The sequence below is a fragment of the Penicillium robsamsonii genome (assembly GCF_028829455.1).
Source record: "Penicillium robsamsonii strain IBT 29466 chromosome Unknown utg000008l_segment0_segment0, whole genome shotgun sequence".
In the NCBI taxonomy this organism is placed as follows: domain Eukaryota; kingdom Fungi; phylum Ascomycota; class Eurotiomycetes; order Eurotiales; family Aspergillaceae; genus Penicillium; species Penicillium robsamsonii.
The window spans coordinates 579,496-602,608 of NW_026643226.1; the positions used below are offsets into that span (position 1 = coordinate 579,496).

Below are 23,113 nucleotides of genomic sequence, written 5' to 3' on the forward strand. Positions count from 1 at the left end.
CGACACAATTCGTCCCTGACGATGAGGGGACTGAGCACTTTAGTTTACGGGGCTAATCAATTAGGGTCTCGTAGATCCCAACCGGGTTGGGCCATATTTAAGAACTACTCTGTACGAGTATAGTAAGTAACTATAACTAGTCAGTATAGTAAACTAGTATATTCTTTCATGTGTTCTAGAAGAATATACATTGTATTTTAGTATTTTATCTGATCTGAGCGCTGATCTGGACCTACAGCATATGGTATAATTGATATAAAGAGCTGTAGTGAATACTAATATATGCTATAGCATATAAAGACATAAATACATATACAAAGCACATAGGTATATATGTATATAAAATATACAAAACCAAAAAAACGGGTAACGATCTAGACCGGAGGGGCAAAAAAACCCCATTATCTGCTTATCTGTAATTTTACCATTTCCTTTTTTTTTTCCCCTCCTAAAGATTTTCTGGTCTTTTTTACTTTACTTCTAAGCCTCCCCCCCCCCCTTTCTCTTCTCTTCCATCATGTCCTCCACTCTCCCAGATGCCTCCAAAGTCGGACTCCCCGCCTCCGATGCCACCAGCGCCGCCGAACTCGCCAGTCTTAAGGTAAGACTGCGCGGCGCTCTGCGCCAGTTCCCGGATTTCCCCTCTCCGGGAATTTTGTTCGAGGATATCCTGCCCATTTTCGCCGATCCTAGTTTGCACGAGGCTCTGATCCGCTCCTTGGAACTTCACGTTCTCGCCAACTACGACCAGAAGCCTGATGTCATTGTCGGCCTCGAGGCCCGTGGCTTCCTGATGGGTCCCAGTCTGGCGCTGCGTCTGGGTGCCAGCTTCGTCCCCGTGCGCAAGCAGGGCAAGCTTCCCGGTCCTTGCGAGACCCAGGGCTACGAGAAGGAGTATGGTCAGGATTTCTTCCAGATGCAGTCCGATTCCATCAAGCCCGGCCAGAAGGTCCTTGTTATTGATGACATTATTGCTACTGGTATGTGATACGAAGAAACCAGTGGATACTTCATTTACTAACTATTTTTAGGTGGCTCTGCCAAGGCCGGTGGTGAGCTGATCCAGAAGATGGGCGGCGAGCTCCTCGGCTTCATCTTCCTCCTCGAGCTGGAGTTCCTTCACGGACGCGACAAGCTCCCCGCGCCGGTTTACACTCTCCTGTCTGGCCAGGCTTAATTATACACCGCATAAAAAAAACCCCTTCCATTCTGCGACGATCTCAAGTGCCGATTATAATGACACCATCCTTTCAAAAGTCCGATCACACCCGATATTGCGGTGAGCGTCACCCGCTCCTTCCGGGCCTCAAACAATTTACTCGAACTTCGAGTCTGGAGTCTCGTTTCGCTGGTCGACGGCACCCGCCACAGCTGCAGAGCTGCCTGGATAACATCCAATATAGACAAATAGCTTCCATCAATGCAACTTGATATGTGTATAGACTGACGAATCACATTTATGTTAATAGAGTAGCTTTCTAGCAATTGGACCTGACCAATGATATCTAAATGCATCTTACCAATCTCCAATCTAGTATTTCACTCTTTAGGAATGAACTTTCTCATAACCTCCTCCACCCATTCCATGGGAACCCCCAAATCCACAGACTCCCGAATAGCCCGATTCATCCTCGCAATGTACTCAAACTTTGGCCCAGCAAGCTTAACGCAGTTCTCATCAACATAAACCAAAACCGGCACCTTTCCCTCCTTATCCTCAAGCCCCGCCCTAACCCCCGCCCTAACCCCCTCCCCATCCAACCACTTCACAACGTCCGCCTCAACAAACCACTTATTATAAGACCCATTTCCCTGTACCTTAGGCCTAACTGAAACGGGCACACCATCCCCAGCCTTCGCACGAGCAGCACATGTATCAACGCCCTCATAGCCATCCAGAATCCTCTCGTCGCCAATATCCATCTGGTAAAGAACACCGTAGACCGCGTCTTCCGCCCCGGAAACGGGAATCCTATGCGCAGTCTCGGAGTCTTGATTTGCGACGCGCAGACCCGGCCGTGGGAGGACGTTTGCGTAACCCGCTTCGCAGATCAGCCAGCGCCAGTGTGGGAGAGTTGCGATAGCTAGTGGGATGGCGGAGTGGGTGGGGTTTATGCGACAGCGGGATTTCATCTGGGCTGGGGAGAGGTTGGAGCCATAGGCGAAGTAGAGGTATTTGGGATATTGGGGTGGTTTTGTGGATGGTGGGGTGGGTGTTGGGAGGGGTTCGGTGTGTCTTTCTGCTGGTTCGAGAGTTGGGTTGAAGAGCATTGTTTCGGGCGATGAGGTGGTTATCGTGGAAGAATTTAGATGAATAGAGATGAGAAGGGGTAGGGAATAAGTCAAGAGTAGAAGTATGGAGAAGCCTAGCTCCGGTTTGGCGCTTTACGATCAAGTTCTACGTAAATTATTAGCTAACTATCTTGGAAATGAAGCTTCTTGAATACTTTATCGCAAATATACAGCCATAAAAAGCATATACCTTGATTATTAGCGAGCCAATAGCTAGAAGTATCTTCTCATCCCAAGGTCCTCGATCAAATTCACTCTCTAGCTCTCTATACTAGTCCTTCAACCATATGCCAGGGAACTGCTACGCTCTATTAGTTCTAGACGGCTGAACATGGGCTAATTTAACGGGAACAGAGTTTATTCCAATGTTCTACGAGCTCATAGGTTCTTTTTAGTAGAGCGACCAGTAGATTATCCGAACGCTCCTATTGCTTCGTCCTATCAGGCTCATATCTGCTCGGGATATACTCGGATTTATCTTAGGAACAGTTAAGCCGAGCCCGATGATACCAAAGGCAATAAAACGCCGAGAAGGGATGTTCATCATGTCGATGGGTAAAATGCCTGATCTAGGGTCACCATCCTGTTCGGGGGAAATGCTTTTGAGGGAATCCATGTATCACAGTTGGTATCCACACGGTTTTGGCGTTTACGAATGGGAAAGAAATGGAACTACATCGCTGACAGCACGGCCTGAGCGAGACTGAGCTGGGCTGGAGACGAACACGCCACTAAGCACGAACTCCATACAATAAAACAAATCAATACGCTAATTAATGTGCCTGTACTTCCCCGCTTGGATATGAACGGTATGCACATATTAGTTTCTCAATTCCCCGAGCCAATCAAGGAGAAAAATAGGGCTTATAGAGGGGACTAGATCTTCAGAGCAAATAGCAGCCGTCACGGACCTCTACGTCCAGACATTTATCGCTAATCCCGGTTGAAAATAATTCAAATACTCCCAATTAACACGAGCTATATATAGACCGGGGAAATTAGTTCATGTTTAGTCCAATAGGATTATACTTGGCTAGTACTTGGCTGTAGTTCGCAAATCCCGCAAGCATAAACTCGGTGTTTCCGTTAACACAGGATAATTCTCAGGAAGAGTTTGCGAAGTCTAGATTCTCGATTATATAGTGAGCAATAAGGTCCTTTTGTTCCGACGTTTTCCAAGTTCTCTAAAAGGTACGAGCTTTTTCCAAGTATACCTTGGACAATGTACTTGAGTTTCAAAACTGGTTAATTTCCAGGGCAATATCTTAAAAAGAGAGATGTGTCTGAATATATAAACCCATGGCTAGGTGTAGGTATTCATGGAGCACTGTACTATGCCAAAAGAGGTAGGCCAGTATAACCTCAACATGCAGGATTGGATGACTCGTGGGGGAGCAAAGAAAGCCTCAGAGACAGGGCCTCAGTTTATCAAGGTCATTACGGTGAGGGATTCGGGTAGTCGAAACTGGGATAAGTACGGATGGAAGAACGATCGAAATGATTGAACTTGCAAGGGACATACGTTTGGCTATATGAGACTAATATGTTGGATTGATGAATGGCTATGTGGGATGTATCTATTGCTTGCAAAAAAGACACTTACCTCTTGAATATCTCCCGGATTCATAGTTCCAAAAACCTCTTGCGATGACTTCTCGGTCATTAATGACCGATACATCCACAGACTGGCCAATTGTGAGAGTTGTAGATCACCGGAAACCGAGTTCCGCGCTTTGATATATCAAGGAAGTAAATTGAATACTCAATTGCAAGAGAATATCCAAAATGGCACCCAACAAGCTAGCAATCGCTAGCATCTCCCTAAGCCAATATCCAGGCCACACTCTCGACCACAAAATCCGCGCCGCAGCCCAAGCCGGTATTGCAGGAATCGAAATAGTCTACAACGACCTTCTCACCTACAGCAAAACCCAAAACATCTCCATCCAAGCCGGGGCCCAAAAGATTCACACCCTTTGCCTAGAAACAAACCTCCAAGTCCTCTCTCTAGCCCCCTTCGAGAACTACGAAGGCGCAACAACCCCCCTGAAAGAAAGACTCGCTCTCGCCCAGCACTGGCTGGAAATAGCCCGTCTACTACATGCACCATACCTCCAAGTCCCATCAATCTTCACTGTGGACTGCTCCCGCGATGAAAAAATAATCATATCCGACCTCCAGCAGCTAGCCGACCTAGCCAGCTCCACAAAGCCAATAGTATCAATCGCCTACGAACCCTTGTCATGGGGAACAAACTGCTCAACCTGGGAAAGCGCCTTGTCGATCGTGCAGAGGGTTGACCGTCCGAATTTCGGACTATGTATGGATACATTCCATGAAGGGACGCGGTTGTGGGGGGATAATGCTTCTCCAACGGGATTGCAGATGGATGCGGAGACGAAGCTGCGGGATTCGCTGAGGAGGTTTGTCCGGGATTGTCCGCGGGAGAAGATTTTCTATGTGCAGCTTTCTGATGCAGAGCGCTTTAAGACGCCTTATTCGTTGGTGCATCCGTGGGCGTTGCCGGGTGAGGCGAAGGAGTTTACTTGGTCGAAGCATGCCAGGCCTTTTCCGTTGGAGCTTGAGTTTGGGGCGTATTTGCCTGTTGTGGAGATTGCCAGGGCGTGGATTGTTGAGGTTGGGTTTAAGGGGTGGGTTTCTATGGAGGTTTTTGATCGGAGAATGAAAGATGGGAGGGTTAGTCCCGAGACGGCGGCTAGGAGGGGGATTGAGTCTTGGAGGAAGGTTCAGATTGAGATGGAGAGCAAGTCGAGACTCTGAGTTGAGGAATGCAGGTTGTATATAGAAATGAGATGGTGAATATAAATTGTCAAATGAATGCAGTTCGATTACAACGAGCTGGTTTTTTTTTTTTTTTGACTATATCCAAGTCTAAACCTATGTACATCTGTAAAACAAAAACAAAACAAAACAGACGCGCCACAAATGATCCAACAATCTTCCAAACGGGTATATTATATCTCTGTAGATATTTCAAACAATGTGTAAATTCGTGATTGGGACGCCGCGAGAGCGCATGCTATATCGTCTCTTGACTCCGATGCCGCTTGCATGGCGCAGGAGCTCGTATGTTTCATCTCCGCCACCGACCATGACCATGCTGATGAGGTAATTTCGTGGAATGCCGCTGGGTGTCATTTGGGCTTCGTCGAGATAAGGACGGATGAGAGTGGACTCGGCACGGACGGCGGCGAGCGCAGAGCGAGAGCCGGGTTGACCCGTTGACTCTCTCTTCTGCCCATGGAAGTCGGGTGGTGGCATATCTTCGTATGAGACGACGACAATTAGCTTCAGCGCGGATCGCGTTGGTCGGTATGCGGGGATATTGCGGAGCTTTTCCGAAAAGGTACAGCCGCCACGTTTGATAACAAGGACTTCGTGGCTATGAGCGACCTCGCGGAGGATTCCCTCGTCGCAGAGCTCGCCGGCGAAGTATATACTTGACCACGACAGGTGGTCTTTAGATGGGCTGCCGACCAAAGAAATAGTGACTGCATCTTCAATATCCGGAAGCGGGCTGGCCCCAATGCCGGTAGAGATAGCCGCCGGGAGACTCAACCTGAGTGGAGCAGGTTCGGTCGGTTCGCTGTGAAGCAAAGACGATACCGAGTTCACCAGAGACGATAGCATGGCTCTTACGGTTGAGTCCGGGGAGTCAACAATTGCGGCATCGTCGACAGAAGAGGCGGGGCTGTGGCCTCCGAGATGGGGCTCTGGCGGGTGAGGATTTTCTGGTTGAGGTTGTTCATCTCGTGGATGAGCCGAATCATTACGTCGGCGAGAGGGCTCTGGGAGAACGTCAATGACGAGGTCAAGCATGGCATTGTCGCGAACACGGGTGAAGTTCGGATCATACGGATCGACGACATCAAAGGTGATTTGGCGAGAGAGGTATACCTTCTCATCTTTGCCTAAGGGCACATTGTTGATCACCTGCACCCGGTAACCGTCTTCCTCCTCCCCAGCCGTGGGCGTTGGGGTGTCCAACCGTACATCCTGAACCATACTCAACCGGAGTCCTCCAATTGTTTTTACAAGTAACCCGCCTCGGACACGTTCCAGCGCTCCAGGTCCCATGTTTACGCCGCCTGGGAGTGACGGGAATGAGATATCGAGCGTGGGACGAACGGCCATGGGTGCGCTGGTGGCGTCGAATGGGACCAGCTGAGGTGGCAGTGTCCACGGGTAGAATGTGTAATTGGTTGGTGATGTAAGGTCAGCCACAAACACACTTTGATGTCCCGGCGAGTCTTCCAAAATAGGACTCGCGGCCGCCCCTCGATCAGGCATCAGATCCAGACGTGCCAAGGTGGCAGCATGGAAGATGTCCGAGCGGGACGCAGTAGAAGACACGCCGAAGAATGGAGAGGGAATAATTTGACATACTCCCTCGGCAGTGTCCTGGCCCTGAGGCTGGGTGTGCTGCTGGCGAGGCGCGGATGCCATTTTTCTCGGGATAATGAGAGGATGGCCTTCGGTGTTGAAAACCCAGGGGGCATCGATGGTGTTCAAGGGATGGTCCTGGTCAAACAGCAGGTAGAGGTATTTGGCAGTCTCTCCAATGAAGAAACTCTCCATCCGGTCAATGAGCTCGCCAGTCAGAACATTTCGAATGCCAGCCCAGCCACACTTGGTCCAGCAACGCCGCTTGAGGTCGCTAAGAACCATCTCTCCGACATGGAGATACCAAGGATCTTGAGTTGCCCGATAGATGTAGTAGTTGGACTCGATGAACTCGGGCCGACCTCCATACCACGGCATACCGTTGTCGATGTCACCAGTAGCTACGTTCCATCGCTCAGGGATGCCCGAGTAGCGTGTCCAGATGGCTGTAGTCAGCAGATGAATCTGAATAGCTTCATCTAGCTTTCCATCCAGGGCAAGAACTCCCGGATAGAAAGCGCTCAGGCTATCGATCCAGAAAGCTCGTGTGGCGCCGGTGATCACATCTCCTACAATAAGGTGGGGATGTTGATAACCTTCGCCTCGGAATAGGTGGCGATTGATCGCGGTATGCGATTCTTCCCAAACTTGCCGGAAGGCCTCAGCGGTATGCTGGTAGTCCGTTAGAGGAGCATAGTATGAGTCCAATGCTGCCCAAGGGCTGTTGGAGTTGAAAGACAGACGCTCGCCCTCGGACAGGAGAATATAAGCTTTGACGGCATACTCGTAGAAGCTGTCAATGCCGGCGCCGATCTACTGACAATTAGTTTATGCTTGTACTGGTCAAAATGGCAATCTTGCTTACTCCGGCCCATGGTCCGACCCATTTTCCTGACTCGACATCAATGCCAAACCCAAGTAGTCCGATGTCACTCCGGCGGTTCCAGACTGCCCAAAATGCCCTCTTACCCAAGTCTTCATAGCGCCCATCACCAGTGAGTCGGCTCAAAACGGTCAGTTCAAGGACTAGGCTCCCTGCACCGGCGCTACAAGTCTCAGCGGGCTCAGATGCCGCATTTTTGGATTTGCGCTTGCCATCAGCATCTCGGACGTTGGAATTTAGAGGTGCATTCTCGTAGAACGGGATACCGTGGCGTAGGTTGACCCGAGGGTAAGGCAGGCCAGTCTCTGTATAGAATGCGGGGAGCAAACGGTTGGCCAGATCCACCGCAAGTCGAAGCAGTTGGCCATCATAGACAAAGCCATTGCCCCATCGAATGCCCTGGTCACTTTTTATAAACATACTTTTATCCCATGCGCTGGCGAAGGCAGCGTCCCGTTCCGATGGCTCATATCCGGTGATGGGTAGCTCGCCGACGGCGAAAAGATGGGCGCTGAGCAATCCACCTAAACCACGTTAGCAGTAGGACATAAAACTCCGGAAATCGAGCACATGTGATAGACAAGCCACGAATGAGAAGAAATCATACCCAGTCCCCGGATCACAGTTTCAAACAACTGTACCTTGCTATCCAGATCAAATCCCCTTGACCTCTCACCCTGACCAGCAGGGCCGTCCGAGCCATCGCCATACAGCTTAACAAAGCTCTCGACACCATCCTGGAAATGCGCCAAGGCTCGCTCCCCACTGTCCGGGCTCGAGGACAGGATAGCCAACGTCGATAAGCTGTCAATCAAGGTCAAGGAATAATTCCCCAGCACATCATTATTTTCCGGGTTCTTCTCGTCGCGAACAAGAGGGCCGCATGTCAGGGCACGTAATTCGTCTTCGGGGAACGCGTAGTGGAGATAGCTGTCGAAGCCATGGAAGAACATGCGCTCAGTTTCTTGTCTGCGGGAGGACAGGGGTGCATTAGTTGATTTGGATGACCTTTGAGGAGGAACAGGGCTAGCGAAACCTTAGTTCTTTGACTTGGCTGTCTCGCATGCCATGAACAACGGTGAACCATAACAAGATGGCCCAAACCACCATCCAGGCGGAGCGGAGGTTGAACATCACCTCCGTCGCGTGCGCTTCGAGCAGATCTCGCCGTAGGGGTCATGGGCGCCCGATGGCCTTTTACTTAAGACCTCTGAAAAGAGAATGTTTCAATGGGATGAACTCTCGGTCACCCTCGGGTTCGAGTGGAGTGGGAAGTTTGGGGATTCGGCCAGATAAGCCTCTGGGGAATCTTTTTTTTGGCCCGCTTATTGCATCATCCCTATACTACAAGGGCTGCACAACTTATAGAAGGCTTGGATATTTATTTGACTTTAGTGCCTATAGATAGTAATTTACTATTTGTTTTGAATATGAAGTCCCATATAGCATACATATATGGTTTATCGGGTAAGATGCGATATAAATGTGGTCAAAAATAGCCATTGTGGTTGTACACGAACTATGCGCCAACATATTCGATAAAGTTATCCTGGCCCTGCAAACGTCCTTGGAGCTAACAATAGTCAGATACGAATCGATACGGCTAGGCACTTAGCTATAGAAAACTATGCAGTGATAATATCATGTACGAAAAGCCTTGGACTCCACGATAAACTCCACGAGGCATGATATCTTGGATCAAGGGGCACAGAGCTTAAGATATCTACATGTCTTCTGTTCCTTCAGCTAGGACCTATGTATAGATCCAAAGAAGACAACAAGTAGACTTGCAATTGAAAAAGGGTGTCAACATAAGAGGGCACTTCGAGCCTATCATTTTTGCTGTCTCTCATCAAATCCGACTTGCCCATGCCATATGGATATATGGATAAGACCGTAATACAAGGAGACGCCTCAAGTATCCGTGGATATTCCCTGCTTAGCAAGTCAACAATCAAGACCAAACTGTAAGCTCATATGTCAGTAATAGAAGATGAATTGAAAACACGGAGCTATTATAATTCACCATTCCCCTTACTCATCAAGAGAGAGATTCTCTCAGTACTCAAAAATGTGAAGTTCTTCAAAATTGTTGAACTGTCCAAGGGCATTCAGACTACGGTCCATTGGTGGTAGAGTGACCGTGTACGCAGGTCCAACGGAGAGGTTGAATCTATTTTGTTTAGGGTCTACCCCATGGGGTTTACTGAAAAAGTTAGTTTCACTAGAATTGGCAGTTCGCCAATGATTTCACGGGTCTTTAAGATTATCTCGAACTAGGATATATAGATCGTCCAAGTCCTACACCCTCCCTATGGGTCCCTATGGGTCCCTGTGCCCCCCCCCCCCCCCCCCCCTAACTGGTAGCAATCCTGGAAGCAGACTGACGGCGCCACCAACAATAGACTTGAAGGATGACCAAGGGGGTGAGAAATCCTACCATGGTCCACAATGCGGCCTCACGTCCTGCGGAGGCGAGAACAATTACTACGGAGTTAGCAAGGGAGTCGGATGTGGGATGTGGATATATACATCTTACAGGAGACAGAGAGGAGAAATGAGGCCACATTGCAGGTATCCGATCGCGTGGACCATTTTTTGACCTCAGCAGTGTGCACGAGCGAAGTAGCTTCTGGGTTCGACATTGCCTTGTATTGGGATGCGATCAGGCTGAGCCACGAGATGAAAACAAAGTTGCAGTAGGAAGATCAGGAATGTTGGAGAATCCAGAGAACCATGAATGTACAGTATAGGTCTACAGGTACTTCCCGTTGAGGTGTTTTTCTTTGGATTCTACCATCAGAATATTAGAAAATAGCAATCCAGTTTCTAATGTTATTCCTTAAGATATTCAGATTATTCAAGCTCTACATCCGAGGTCAACAGAATCTAAGACTGTAGATGGAAAGATTCAAAGAATTACTTTGAATTTTAGTTATTGTACAATTCAGATGATCCGGATATATAGCCGGACATGTCGCGACTGGAAGGATGCTCTCCAGATCGGGGATGCACATGGCATATTTGAAAAAATGAATTTGACGCCCGCTGATCTTCATTAAAACATTAATACCTATCTTTATGCTTATTTGCCCAGCTCCCCAAGCACCAGGTTCCGATCGGAGGAACAAGAAACGACTATGATAACGTTAGCAATGGTATGCTTGTAAAGAGGGGGGGGTATATACTCACTGATTGGCTCATCATTGGGAGAGAAGCGCACGTCATTGACAGTGCCCTTGTGACCGGGAAGCTTGTACAGCAATTTCCCAGTCTTGACATCCCAAACAACCACACTTCGATCACCACTGCCTGCAGCAATCTTTTCGCCCTTGGGATCCCAGCTGGCACGGATGAGGTTCTTCTCTAGTCCGACAGGAGCGCCATCGTAGGTCTTCACTTGCCGGTTGGTAGGGGCGAAGGGACGGATGTCCCATGTGCGAACGGTAGAGTCATGAGAGTTCGATAGCAAAGTTTGTGAGTCTGGCGAAATTTGTAGCGAGGTGATGGTATCTGTATGTCCAGCCATGGAGTAGACTATGGCTTTCTTTCGAAGATCCCAGGCGTGGATTGTATTGTCAATACCTCCACTGTAAATTTCATTGCCCGCTTCGGACAATGCCACTGCGGTGATGGGGAGTTCGGTTTGGAGGTAGTCCAGAGCATCCTTCTGTCGAGGATCCCAGATACCAATACAGCCATCATCACTGCCACTGACCAGAAGCTCTTGTCCTCTTTTGCTGATATCGAGGCAGTTGATGATCTCCTCATGGCCCACGTGACGGCGTACTCGTTCTCCAGTCTCGACATCCCAGCTTCCGAGGGTCATGTCTGCAGACGCAGAGAACAGTGCCCGCGAATCGCGTGACCACTGAAGATCCAACACAGCTCCCCGGTGACCTGTCAATTGGCCGTAGTTTTCGCATTGTCCATATGTATTCCAAAGTACTGTTCAACAAATCTCGATCAGTAACAAATTCGGCCGTATTCCCGGATAAAGACGAGACATACAAATGGAACGATCCATGGATCCAGATGCGATATGTTGCGCGGTAGGGTCGAATCGAACTGCAAAGACTTCACCAGAGTGACCTAGTAGGTTCCTTCTATTAGCGCGTGTAGAGCGACGCATTGGCGACCGTCTCACCTGTAAGCTCCATGATAGGAGCATCCAAACCACTCGTGCGAGGAACCTGTAGACTCAGATTAGCTGGCCGTATCCCGTGAAAGCCTCCTAAGCTTGCAAACCTGGTGCGTACAGATTGAATAAGAGCTCCATTTTGGGAGGAGCCCTTCACAAGCGCAGTTCCTGCGTCTTCGGCGGCCTTGTTCCGCTTGACCACGAGCTGGTGCGAGGTCCCAAAGCCCTCTGGAGCAGGGCGTTTTTCACCAGACATTGTCACAGCAAGCACCTCGGTGAATTTAGAGAGGTAAAAAGATTTGATTGGTGACCAATCGCGACTTAGGGCGAAAGTAGTGAGAGCAAAAGTTCAGGGAAGCGGGAAGAACGATAATCCCACCTAGGCTCGGGCTCGGCGGTGAGCGGGCTGTGTCCAGTTGACGAAAGCGACCATCGGGACTTGATTGTATTGGGTTGTCTTTTTTTGTCTGGCAGAAAATAATATGGTAATTTACCCCACTCACCAACTACCACTCCTTAGTTTTATTTTATCTTATAAAATAGAGAGATGGTACATATTTACCTACATAGCTTTGGAAGTATATAGAGATGCAGAAGCAGGGGGAGATAAGAGGGAGAAATCCGCGGAGGGTCATTTGTACATGATATAAAATACATCTACACATATCAATTGCAAGGCGGAGAAAAAAGCGGTGAATACAAACAACCAATAAAATCAAAGTTCAGTATGGTCGGTCTCGTCGGCCGTAGCAGAGCACTGTGTACAATCAGCAACTCCAACAACGGACTCCCCCACAATCACCCTGATCAACAGTTGACTGTCACATTTACCTCTGCTTGTTGCTTGTCTGGACGGTATTTATTTTCCTATTTCGAACAACCAGAGCTATAGGAGCACAATCCCAAAGATGTCGTCCACGAAAGCTTCCAGAATAGGAGAAGAGTAAGTGGACTCCCAAGGTTGAATGCCTTATCCAGTGGATCTTCAACTAATCAATGGCATTCGAACAGAATATGGAAGTCAGTAAGCCCCGGTGCCTGCCTACTGGGACTAAGAAGCGATTGCCACTTCGCTGTATCTTCGTCCTCGAACTCGAACTAATCGGCTTTATTCACATGCGCAGAACAAGAGTTGATAAAGTCAACGCGGAGTTGGTCACATTAACCTACGGAACAATTGTCGCACAGTTATGCCAAGACTACGATAGCAACTACCAGGATGTCAACAAGCAGTTGGACAAGATGGGATACAATATCGGAATGCGACTCATTGAAGACTTCCTAGCCAAGTCAGGTGTCGGCCGATGCGCCAACTTCCGGGAGACAGCTGATATGATTGCAAAGGTGGGAGTCACTTTACATGGAGATAATAAAACTATGATGGCTGACTCTCCGAGCAGGTTGGCTTCAAGATCTTCCTGAACGTCACACCTACCGTCACAAACTGGACGAGTGACAACACCCAGTTCTCCCTTATCTTTGAAGACAACCCCCTGGCAGACTTTGTGGAGCTTCCCGATGATGGGCGGGCTCAGGACGAGTTATGGTTCTCCAATATTTTGTGTGGCGTCCTCCGGGGGTCCCTGGAGATGGTAAGTCACTGACTGGTACCCCGGTCAATCAGATTGGATTCCCTTGTTCTGGGTCCGATCACTGACCCGGCTTTTTTATTTTAGGTTCAAATGCAGATCGAGGCACATTTTGTCAGTGATGTGCTGCGCGGAGATGATACCACAGAGATGAGGGTCTCCCTTGTACGATACATTGAGGATGAGATGCCACCCGAGGAAGAGTAATGATCTGAGATCTTGTGCATTTACATTATTTGAAGAATGGGCGTTCTGGGGTTCCTCAATGATTTCTTTTTTTAAGGGGATGGATTGCCCTCATTATTCCGATAATCACTCTATTTTGTACACCTGTCTTTTTTTTTAGCAAATTAGGCTTTGTGATGTATCCTCCCACGCGATTTATCACTGGCATATAGGGGGTTCAATACATAAGAATATATTTGTTCCGATCTATAAGAGTGACATTGGTCAAGTTACTATCAGTCAGTCCATCGAAATTGCATGATCTCCCTTTTTTTCCTTTTTTATACGTGTAGATCCTCGGCGAATCTGCCGGTCAGGAGCTTGATCTGTATGGTTATAACCAAACATGTATTGTAAGGTAAACCTGCAGTGCGGTCAAGTATATATGACTCCTGGGCTAGTAAACAGCGGTCAACGGAAAGTCCGAGTTAGTGTATTTGTGAAGTACTGTATGTCACAAACACAATACCATACCCGTTCTGTACCACTATCTCCGCCGCCCCTCAACTCTTTACAGATCGAATTTCCCTCCTTTCCATCTTTTCTCAACCTCAACCTAAGCAGAACTTTTCCACATTGATTCTTCTTTCAATTTACTCAATTCTTTCTAGATTGATTCATCTTTGGTATATTCTACCTTCGTGGTGGTCGTGAAAATAGTGGCTTACCCTACTTTTAGACTCCCGCTGGGATCCATCGCAGGGCCCATCAGGTATCATATCACCCCTTCTGACTTTCCCTTCCCTTTAATTTTTCCATTCAAACCACCATATTTCCACATGTATCTCTCTTTTCTTTCTCGCTAATACTCTGGCTCCTGTTTCTCTTTTGTTGCAGACCGCAAATTCAATGGTTATCAGATCGGTGCATTCCCAGAAATACGCTTGACAGCGCCATCCCCAGCCCCGACCTCCGACCAGGTTGATCCGCTCCGAACAAGCGATTCTCCCGCAGAGCGCAGCGCCTGTCGCTGTACGTCCCCCCCGGCTCTCTCTCACTGATTCCGTCCTCCTCTTCCCACTGTGAGATCCACATTTTTAAGACTCCCCTTTTCTATTCTTAATCTGCTCTATTTTTCCGTTTCTTTTCCTTGTGTTTCTTTTTCTTTGTATAAGGGCTTGGTGCTCTCCTGTCCGCGATTCTGCCCGATCGGGTGTCTGGCGCCGCCCCCCCCCCAAATACCAACCACCTCACTTGTGTGCTTTTTCCGCCTCCTTATACCTTCGTCATCGCCCACCCCATATAGACTGCGCCCTTGCTTCTATACTTGGCCATTTGAAGTGTTTAGTCCTCTAGCAAACGCTCACCAATTTCTCCAGTCAGAGACACCGAGCATACTTCGTCTGCGCCTCCGAGCCTCCATCCTCTCGTTTCTATCCCGTCGCGTGGTTTCTCCGGAAAAAGACGCCACTGGTGATCCTGAACTCCCTTATATTTCGCGATCATATACCCGTTTGCTTTGCGCTGTTACGCACACGCGTTGCTTAGTCTACGAGCCTTCGATATTCGAAAGCGCTGACCGCTTTGCCTCCGCATCCATTCCCACGCGTCGCTTCTATCACCCCGCGTTAGGCTTGATAGCCTGAAACGGAGGTCGCGCGTCGGAAGCTTCACACATCCGATTTGAAAATCTCACGATACCACAGGCAAGGGTGGCTGCAGTCCCACCGTTCGCCACCATGAACCAAATGAATATCGGGATGAACCCCGGGGCTGGGGGCCCTGTGGGCGGAGTTCCTATGATCAACAACGGATCCACGGCTTCTCGTAATGACGGCGCTATGAACAACCCCGAAATCATGATCAACAACCTCAACACGTATATCTACGATTACTTTCTGAAGCGTGGGTACCATGACTGCGCCCGCGCGCTCTTGCAAGATGAATCCATCAAACTAAACACCGACAACAACCCCAAGACGAGTCCCGGAAATCGGCGTGATGGCGACGTCAATGGTATGGACCCTGATGCTATGATGACTGATGGGAAGGATGGCGAAAAGATCAAGATCCCAGATGATCTCCCTCGCCCAAGTATTCCTAATGAAAGCCCCTCGTCATTCCTCCTCGATTGGTTCAGCCTTTTCTGGGAATTCTTCTGGGCTCAACGGAAGAAGGGAAATAGCAATGATATTAGACAATATCTTCAGCATAACCAGGTGCGTGAACGATCATCTTCATGGATGATGTGACTATTATGGACTAATCCTGGACTCTAGAACTTCATGCGTTTGCGAGAACAGCAACATAATCAATTTATGAGGCAGCAACCCATGATGCCCGGCCAGATGAACCAGCTCCGGAGACAGAATGGCGGCATGGTGCCACCTAACCTGCAAAAAACAGTGCTGCAAAACAACACCACCGGACTGTATGCTCTATCTGAATATCTCCTTCCCCATGCGGATTGTTGAGTTGGGGGTGGACGTGCTGATGAGTTTCTTTTCTTTTCTTTTCTAGCTCCCAACAACAACAACAAATGGCGCAGTACCAAAAGACCCAGCAATTGCAAATGATGCAGCAAATGCAACGGGATCCGGACATGGAGATGGGTGGACATCGACCTCAGTCACCAGCGTCTGCCGACAACGCCCCCTCGCCGTCGAAACGCCCACGTCTCGAAGGAGCTGTCAACGGACAGCAGCTGGCACCGAATGGCCGTGTACAGGGACAAGGAATGCCTGGACAGCCCAACCAGCAGGCTATAATGATGCAGAATGGAATGCAGAGGGGAATGACTCCGGCGCAATTTCAACAGTTCCAGGGACAAGCTGCGCAACAGAAATCTATGCAGGTATATGCTCAAAACTTGGCCCTTCATCACTCTCGCTCAGCATCGAATTCCCAGGGTATCCCAAATGGTGGCATGATGAATCCCGGTGTTATGGCGAATCAGGCGGACCTGGTGCCGATGCCAGATGGCCAAGCCATGTATCCCATGGCTGGTGGTCCTGAGTACTACGGTGCGAACGGTCAAATGCCCCAGGTCCGACCCGGTAGTTTACAAACACCTGGCAATCAGCATGGTAACCATGCTCTCCAGGATTATCAGATGCAGCTTATGCTGCTTGAACAGCAGAATAAGCGGCGCCTGATGATGGCTCGTCAAGAGCAGGATAGCATGGCCCGTGCTGACGGCCAGCCCCCAATGCCCGGCCAAGGAGTTTTGCCGCCAGGCACTTCCCCGGGCAGCAGGGCGGGTGCGTCTCCCAATCCTAGCGACCAAATGAAACGAGGCACGCCCAAGATGCCTCCGACTGGACTTCCCGGGTCACCAAGTGCCGGCGACATGTCTCAACGTGGATCACCCGGATCCATGAACCTCAACGGTGGTCCGATACCCCCAGAGATGGCAGCTCAGTACTTCACTGGACCGAATATGCGACCTCCTAGCTCTAATCCTGCCTTCACTGCAGCTCAAATGGGCCAGCCGATTCCGGCCAACGCCGGCCAGCGTATGCCTAGCGGACAATGGCAGCCAGGACAACCGCAGATGCCTCCGCAGCATTCACCTGCGAACCAGCCCCAGGCTGGAACCCCGCAGGAACGAAGCGCGATGCCTCCGCCCTCGGCGCCACCCGTCACGGGTCCTAACGTTGCTCGTGGTCAGCCGGCCTCACCTCAAACGGCTGGCAATGCGCCACCAACGCCTCAGCAGGCCGCCAAGGCTGCACCAAAGGGGAAAAAGGACACTAAGGACACCCGCAAGGTTTGTATACTCTCAAATGCTACTGTAATTTTTGTATTTGCTAACTTGAATTCAAGCGACCCAACAAGAAGCAAGCTACTGCTGCTGCTGCTGCTGCTAGTGCGGCCGCAGGTGCGACTCCATCCACCGAAGCCGCAGAGCCACCGACCCCATCGACTCCCGTCACACCGCAACATCCTAGCTCTTTCAATAACAAGAACGGAGCGAACGGGCCAGCTCAACCGACCCAGCCTACCTCAGCAGCTGCTCCTCAGAACATGGTGCAGCCGCCCCCTGACCAACAGCAATCCTTCACTGACCTCAGCATTCCTGATGTATGTTCTATATTCTTTCCTACGTCTCCAAGAGCATGCATTTATTGACTCTTATCAAAGGCTTCCGCATTCAACCTCGACTTTAGCGCACTGGAAAATCCAGACATTCTGGAGAACTTTGACTTTGACACATTCCTCAACACGGATGCCGATGCCACTGGATTTGGGTTTGATCCCAGTATATCCTATTCGGCCGATGGTGTTGAGACAGGTGCCGGTGACACCCTATGAACGTGTAAAAGTCTTAACGGTCCTTCAGGTGCTTCACCTCCGATATACCCTTGTTTGTACATTTGATCATTGCTCTAGTGCGTTTTCGCGGATACTCGACCTGTTCTGTTTTCTTCTTGTCTCTCAATTACCTGGATAGGTGTGTTCTGCGCGTATGCTGTGAGATTGGCGTTGGTGTACCTTGTTCATCGCATCCTCTCCCTCCCCTTGCTCGTCCTCGGCAGCCAGCAGCCTCCAACTGACACCACGAGACTGCTTGGACTGACTAGGGCGCTTCTGTATTCGAGATTAGTGCACTGTGACCTACGAGTTTTCTTGGCTTCTCTTCCTTTCTTTCTATTATTACTATTATTACTTGTGGATGTGGTTACTTAATTCCTTGCTTTGCCTTGTCTGTACGGGGCAACGCCAATACTCTCAGTATGAAGTCCAGGTCCCTACGGCTGATTCAGTGCACTTTTATCCTTTCATTTCCCAACGATTTCCTTTTTATTTTTGGTCCATCTTCTCTTTTTTGATCCATCTCAAACAACCTTCCAACAAATGCCGGCCGTTTCTTTTCTTTCTGCTTTTTTCTTTTTCTTTTGTTACCAGTATCACTGGTAGTGGATTCTTCCACCTCTCTACTTCTATCATCCAGGCTACATAGCCTGTGGTTTTCGTCTCTTTTCTTCTCTTCTCTTCTCTTCTCTTTTCTCTTTTTCTTCTCCACTTTGCCTGTACTCTCGGGTCAGACCCGAATACCCCAATCAGCCCGTGTCACTGGAATCGGACCAGGAGTGACCCGAAGGAAATGGGACTGGCACAAAAGGGAACTCAAAAGAACCAGGAGTTTCGTGACTCTATGTCTTGTGTTGATGGGATGTGACCGGATTTATTGGATTTGGATATTCCCCTAACAGATTCCAGGAGTTTCGACGTCGTTATGGTTATGCGTTACATGTTATTTTCCTGGTCTCAAAATATGGATCCGAATTCATGAACAGTTTTCTCGGTCCAGTTTCTAGCCTTAGTTCTAACCTGAGTTATACTCCCAGTGTAGACCTGTGGGAGTATAACTCAGGTTAGAACTAAATTAGACCATGTCATTTATGGCACCTACTCTATTAGTTGTCGGCCATAGCAAATACTACTTTTCCTAATCGGGAAGGGGCCTCACATATAAATACCCACCTTTCTTCTCTTTTCTTCTTCCCTCTTACACCTATCCTCTATCCCTCCCATTCCATCCTCCATCCTCCAATCTGTGACCCTCCTTGTTTGTTCCCTTTGTATATTCCGTTCTCTGCTGGCCATGTGACAGTATACCACTCTCATGAAGACCGAGGCATGTGTGTCTCCACCCTTGACCTTCATTATGTTCGGGGCTATGGAGACTTTCCTTGCCAGGCTTGCCATAATGACTCTTCCTGATCATGCTGCACTTTGCTAATGTTTGCCTCTGTCATCCTTTCCAGACACAGGACTTGTGGGAGACATCATTCTATTTTCAGTGCATCTGGGATATCTACGGTGCGTCCCTTGTGCACATGAGACGACAACTCGCTGACACTTTTGACTCACCAGGCACACTCGTCTCGGTCTTTTGGCCTTGGGTCGAGGAAGCTTCCGAGACAACCCTTATGGGCACCTGTTAACTATGAGATTCATGTCTTGGGAGCTCCCACTGACCACACTTTCCAACGCTCATGCTTACATGCTCTCACGAGACCATCGGCCTTTCTGTGCCACCAACGAATCAATGGTGAGTCCTGTGTACTCATGACCTCGACGACATCTGGCTGACATTCCTCCTTTTACAGGTACACTCATCAGCCAATCCTGCCCAGTGAAGAGTACTCTGAGGGCTTTCTTGACGTCTGACTGCGCGCAAGCGTATCACGTCTCTGGGGAAGTGGATGGGCTATCTGAGACCCGGCGTGGCCTCGTCCCAGGGGAGTGGGGTGCCCAGTGAAGATTATTCTGAGGGCTTTCCTGACGTCCGACTGCGCGCAAGCGTATCACGTCTTTGGGGAGGTGAAGGATGGGCTATCTGAGACCCGGCGTGGCCTCGTCCCAGAGGAGGAGGACTCTGGCAGACAGGGGGAGGATATAGGACAGTCACCCTCCGGGGGTATGACTAAGTCGGCCACTAAGGTTGACGCTCGGGTCCTACGAGATGGGAGGCGGAGGATAACTGAGGACTAGAGCATGGATTCTTAAAATCCTTGGGTGGTCCACAGGCGCCATCAAACTCCAAATTTTTGAAACTTTTTCACCAGAGACAGCACTCTGGTAATTTTTTTTTTTTTACTTGTCCCATGAAGAGAACTCTTGAGGGCATTTCCAAAAGCTTGATTCATTGCACTTCGAATCTCGCTGAGACAGAACCGTTGAATCTTTGAACCTTTTTGCTGGGGATAGCCCCCTGGCTTTAGATATGGAATTGAATCATATTTTCCTTTGATCTTCTTTTGTAACTTGCATTCTTATAGAGCTTGAGCTGGATCAATTTCCAAATATCCACAGGTTGATATTTAAACACAAGCAACCCCATTGACAGCTTACAAGAATAGTCAACCGCTTATACGGCCTTTTGATAGTCTTTTTTTTTTGGAAATGTTCTCGGTAGTGTTCTCAGATATTCTTTTGAGATATCTTTTTGCATGTCTTTTACAGTCAGTTTTCTAGGTAGATGACAGAAAATGCAAAATGCATAAACTGCGACTTGTATAACCAGGGATGTATGTCCGGCTTTACTGCGAGAGTCTGGATGGATGCCTTAATGGGAAATCCCAAGCTCCAAAATTTGCAAGCTGTCGACTCTACAAATCCAGCATGTCTGTCAAACTCATAGAGTAAAAAGGGTATTGATTGAACGTGTGGATTGAAATTCACATAAAATATACATGCCGGCTTCATATCAAGCCTGAAGTAAAACAAGTGAAGGAAGTAGGTAAATATAAGTTGAAAAGCATGGTCATGACCACCTCGATCCTACAAATTCGATTCACTCTCGTCCAGCACGTTTTCGACCTCCTTGGAGTTGCAGTTTTCCTTTGCAGTGTCCTTACCCTTAGACTTCGCTTTGGGGGTCTCCTGGTTGGCGTCTTTCTGGTTCTCCTTTTTGCTCCGGATCTTGTCGCTTGGACTTGCGCCAAGCTTGGATGGGGTTAAGTTCTTGGGCTCGCTCGATCCTGAAACATCACGGGTGCTTGGTTGTGATATCTCCTTGAGTGCGGATGAACGGCGGCTTCGGGACTTGCAACGTACAGATCGAGCTTCGGATGCAGCAGAAGGCTTTGGGGCAGACATCGCGGTGGCAGCAGTGGAGGGGGTATTAGAGGGTGCACGAGTACCCACTGCAGGCACCTTCGTTGGAGTCAGAGCTTGGATCAGCTCATTGTATTGCTCATCGTCAAGACAGGAATTGATGCTGGGCTGCTTGCTGTGCTCGTAGCTCATACCAGTCACGCTGGAGATGGCCCGACTGCTGGTGGTCGATACCGTGGAAGCATAATCTGGCATGGGGACGTCCTCGCGAGAGGATCGAGCACCACGCTGTCGCCATGCTGTATCGTCAATGAAAGCATCCATGCTAGGCTCCACGATGTATGTATCCTGTGACTCCCATCGAGGCTCTTGTGGATAACTGTTCCACTGTGTAGAAGGGATGGGAAACCCACGATGAGGGGTCCAGGCATTGTAAGTTGACGGAGTGCTACCACTGTAAGTAGCGGCATTACTGCTGGATTGGCTACTCGTATTAGCCGTAGCTGCAATTCGATGTTCGGGTCTGTCAGGTTTGCTTGGTGAATGCCCATGGGCACCATCGCCAACTACCTTGGAGGTACCATATCTCGCCGCCGATCCGTACCGGGATCCATTGGGCATAGAAAGCCACATGTTGGGATTGGGCCAAGCAATGTCGGAGAATTCCAGCACATCTAGTGGTGCATGTTGGAAGGAGAAAACGATGACATGCTTGTATCGTTCGAAGGGGGGCGTGCGATTGGGGCGAGAGAAACCTTCTGCGATGACAACCTTGATTCTACCTTGAGAATCTCCGGCATCCCAATGCTTCTGCTGTAGTACCTCAGAATGAAAGGGGGGGAATCGAAGGGTGTCTTGGTTTCCATCTCGGTCAAGAGCTGCCTGGAGTGTGAGAATCTGGAATCATAGAAGAAAGAAGAATTGTCATACTGGAACTCAGATCTGCCAAATGAATGTCAGTAGGCATTCAACAATAAACAAGGCAAGAGAGGGAGAAAGAGAAATGGTGGAAGGGCGTTACGTCGATGCAAACGCGCACAACGTACCCATAATCTGTGGCCAACTAGTTCTCTGTCCATAGATACTACCCCTGCAAGGTATCAGCTCAATCTAACGACCTGAGTGCATAGACCGTAAGTTACTCACGCAACAAAGACCCCGTCAATGAATAGTCGCACCTCGCAGAGTAAAACGTCCTCTGGCTCCATGTTGGACTCGATCTGGATGCTGGGGCGTGGTTTCTCCCAACTATGAACCGAGACTTGGAATGGACTGTCTCTGGGCAGACTCGGGATGAATGTTGTAAGGACTGGCAGCTGGTTGAAGGTACCTTGCTCGGGAAGGTGTGCATGAGGGCCAAGAAAGACTGCATTGTGTAGGTAGGGCGAGTCTTTATCTTTGGTCACAAAACATTGTGTCTTGAACTCTTGGATAGGAACCTTTGAGCCTCCAGGAAAAAGAAGAACATCCCAGTTTCTGTACCGCATGATGCTGTGGGGGGTAGAAAGAGGATGAACGGATTGCTCATGTCAAAGTTGCTGTATAGACAATGGAAGTAACCTCGAACATCGTTGTTGCCCAAAGTAGTATCATCGATTAGGGTAGGCGGTATGGGTCCTGGCTATACATCGACAAGTGAGATTTGAAATGGAACTATCTAGTGTAGGATATCTCACTGCAAGTACACGAATAGTCGGCCACGTGAAGTATTTTTAAGCTCTCACAGAACGGGAGAAGAGTGAACAGAACCACACGAAGGTGAAGAGCCGTACCTAGATAAATTCCACCTAGGAATGAAGAAATTTACAGTGATCTAAAAGATTTGTCTCGGAATCAGGTCAAGTTCAAAGTCCAGCCCTAACCCCAGAATACCTCTCAAAATATCAAGACAGTGGACAGCAATACAGCAAGACACCAACCCGAGGGATAACTACCAGAGCAATCAGATATGCTCGAATCCATCGAAACCTCCACCTATGGGACCAGCCACAGGGGCAATGTTTATATAGGTAGAAGATCCAGAAGCAAAGGGCCGACGATACAATACCAGGAGAAATAGAGAGCTTGACGGCA

General features: G+C 49.0%; 9 protein-coding genes across 9 annotated transcripts; 5 read left to right on the forward strand and 4 right to left on the reverse strand.

Annotated features, from left to right (window-relative positions):
- Window positions 1-517: 517 nt before the first annotated feature.
- N7447_010995 (adenine phosphoribosyltransferase APT1) lies at window positions 518-1,177 on the forward strand (the record flags this gene model as incomplete). Its single annotated transcript, XM_057235257.1, has 2 exons — window positions 518-980; window positions 1,032-1,177. The coding sequence occupies 2 exons, from the start codon at window positions 518-520 to the stop codon at window positions 1,175-1,177; spliced, it is 609 nt and encodes a 202-aa protein (XP_057080575.1).
- Window positions 1,178-1,539: 362 nt separating this feature from the next.
- On the reverse strand, window positions 1,540-2,271 carry N7447_010996 (gamma-glutamylcyclotransferase family protein; the record flags this gene model as incomplete). The annotated part of the gene is made up of 1 exon (XM_057235258.1): window positions 1,540-2,271. The coding sequence occupies one exon, from the start codon at window positions 2,269-2,271 to the stop codon at window positions 1,540-1,542; it is 732 nt and encodes a 243-aa protein (XP_057080576.1).
- Window positions 2,272-4,077: 1,806 nt separating this feature from the next.
- N7447_010997 (sugar phosphate isomerase/epimerase family protein) lies at window positions 4,078-5,073 on the forward strand (the record flags this gene model as incomplete). The annotated part of the gene is made up of 1 exon (XM_057235259.1): window positions 4,078-5,073. One exon carries the CDS (start codon window positions 4,078-4,080, stop codon window positions 5,071-5,073), a length of 996 nt encoding a protein of 331 aa, XP_057080577.1.
- A 213-nt stretch (window positions 5,074-5,286) lies between these two features.
- Window positions 5,287-8,532, reverse strand: N7447_010998 (glycoside hydrolase family 47 protein; the record flags this gene model as incomplete). The annotated part of the gene is made up of 3 exons (XM_057235260.1): window positions 5,287-7,509; window positions 7,562-8,103; window positions 8,187-8,532. 3 exons carry the CDS (start codon window positions 8,530-8,532, stop codon window positions 5,287-5,289), a joined length of 3,111 nt encoding a protein of 1,036 aa, XP_057080578.1.
- A 2,132-nt stretch (window positions 8,533-10,664) lies between these two features.
- Window positions 10,665-11,976, reverse strand: N7447_010999 (WD40 repeat domain-containing protein; the record flags this gene model as incomplete). Its single annotated transcript, XM_057235261.1, has 5 exons — window positions 10,665-10,717; window positions 10,772-11,527; window positions 11,591-11,671; window positions 11,727-11,772; window positions 11,839-11,976. 5 exons carry the CDS (start codon window positions 11,974-11,976, stop codon window positions 10,665-10,667), a joined length of 1,074 nt encoding a protein of 357 aa, XP_057080579.1.
- A 652-nt stretch (window positions 11,977-12,628) lies between these two features.
- Window positions 12,629-13,516, forward strand: N7447_011000 (TRAPP complex core subunit BET3; the record flags this gene model as incomplete). Its single annotated transcript, XM_057235262.1, has 4 exons — window positions 12,629-12,663; window positions 12,845-13,064; window positions 13,121-13,312; window positions 13,397-13,516. The coding sequence occupies 4 exons, from the start codon at window positions 12,629-12,631 to the stop codon at window positions 13,514-13,516; spliced, it is 567 nt and encodes a 188-aa protein (XP_057080580.1).
- Window positions 13,517-13,919: 403 nt separating this feature from the next.
- Window positions 13,920-14,582, forward strand: N7447_011001 (uncharacterized protein; the record flags this gene model as incomplete). Its single annotated transcript, XM_057235263.1, has 3 exons — window positions 13,920-13,983; window positions 14,214-14,246; window positions 14,372-14,582. 3 exons carry the CDS (start codon window positions 13,920-13,922, stop codon window positions 14,533-14,535), a joined length of 261 nt encoding a protein of 86 aa, XP_057080581.1. The 3' UTR covers window positions 14,536-14,582.
- Window positions 14,583-15,213: 631 nt separating this feature from the next.
- On the forward strand, window positions 15,214-17,939 carry somA (putative cAMP-dependent protein kinase pathway protein (Som1); the record flags this gene model as incomplete). The annotated part of the gene is made up of 5 exons (XM_057235264.1): window positions 15,214-15,693; window positions 15,754-15,905; window positions 15,995-17,243; window positions 17,300-17,557; window positions 17,618-17,939. The coding sequence occupies 5 exons, from the start codon at window positions 15,214-15,216 to the stop codon at window positions 17,786-17,788; spliced, it is 2,310 nt and encodes a 769-aa protein (XP_057080582.1). The 3' UTR covers window positions 17,789-17,939.
- Window positions 17,940-20,764: 2,825 nt separating this feature from the next.
- N7447_011003 (uncharacterized protein) lies at window positions 20,765-22,527 on the reverse strand (the record flags this gene model as incomplete). Its single annotated transcript, XM_057235265.1, has 3 exons — window positions 20,765-21,918; window positions 22,087-22,130; window positions 22,187-22,527. 3 exons carry the CDS (start codon window positions 22,525-22,527, stop codon window positions 20,765-20,767), a joined length of 1,539 nt encoding a protein of 512 aa, XP_057080583.1.
- Between the last annotated feature and the right edge of the window lie 586 nt (window positions 22,528-23,113).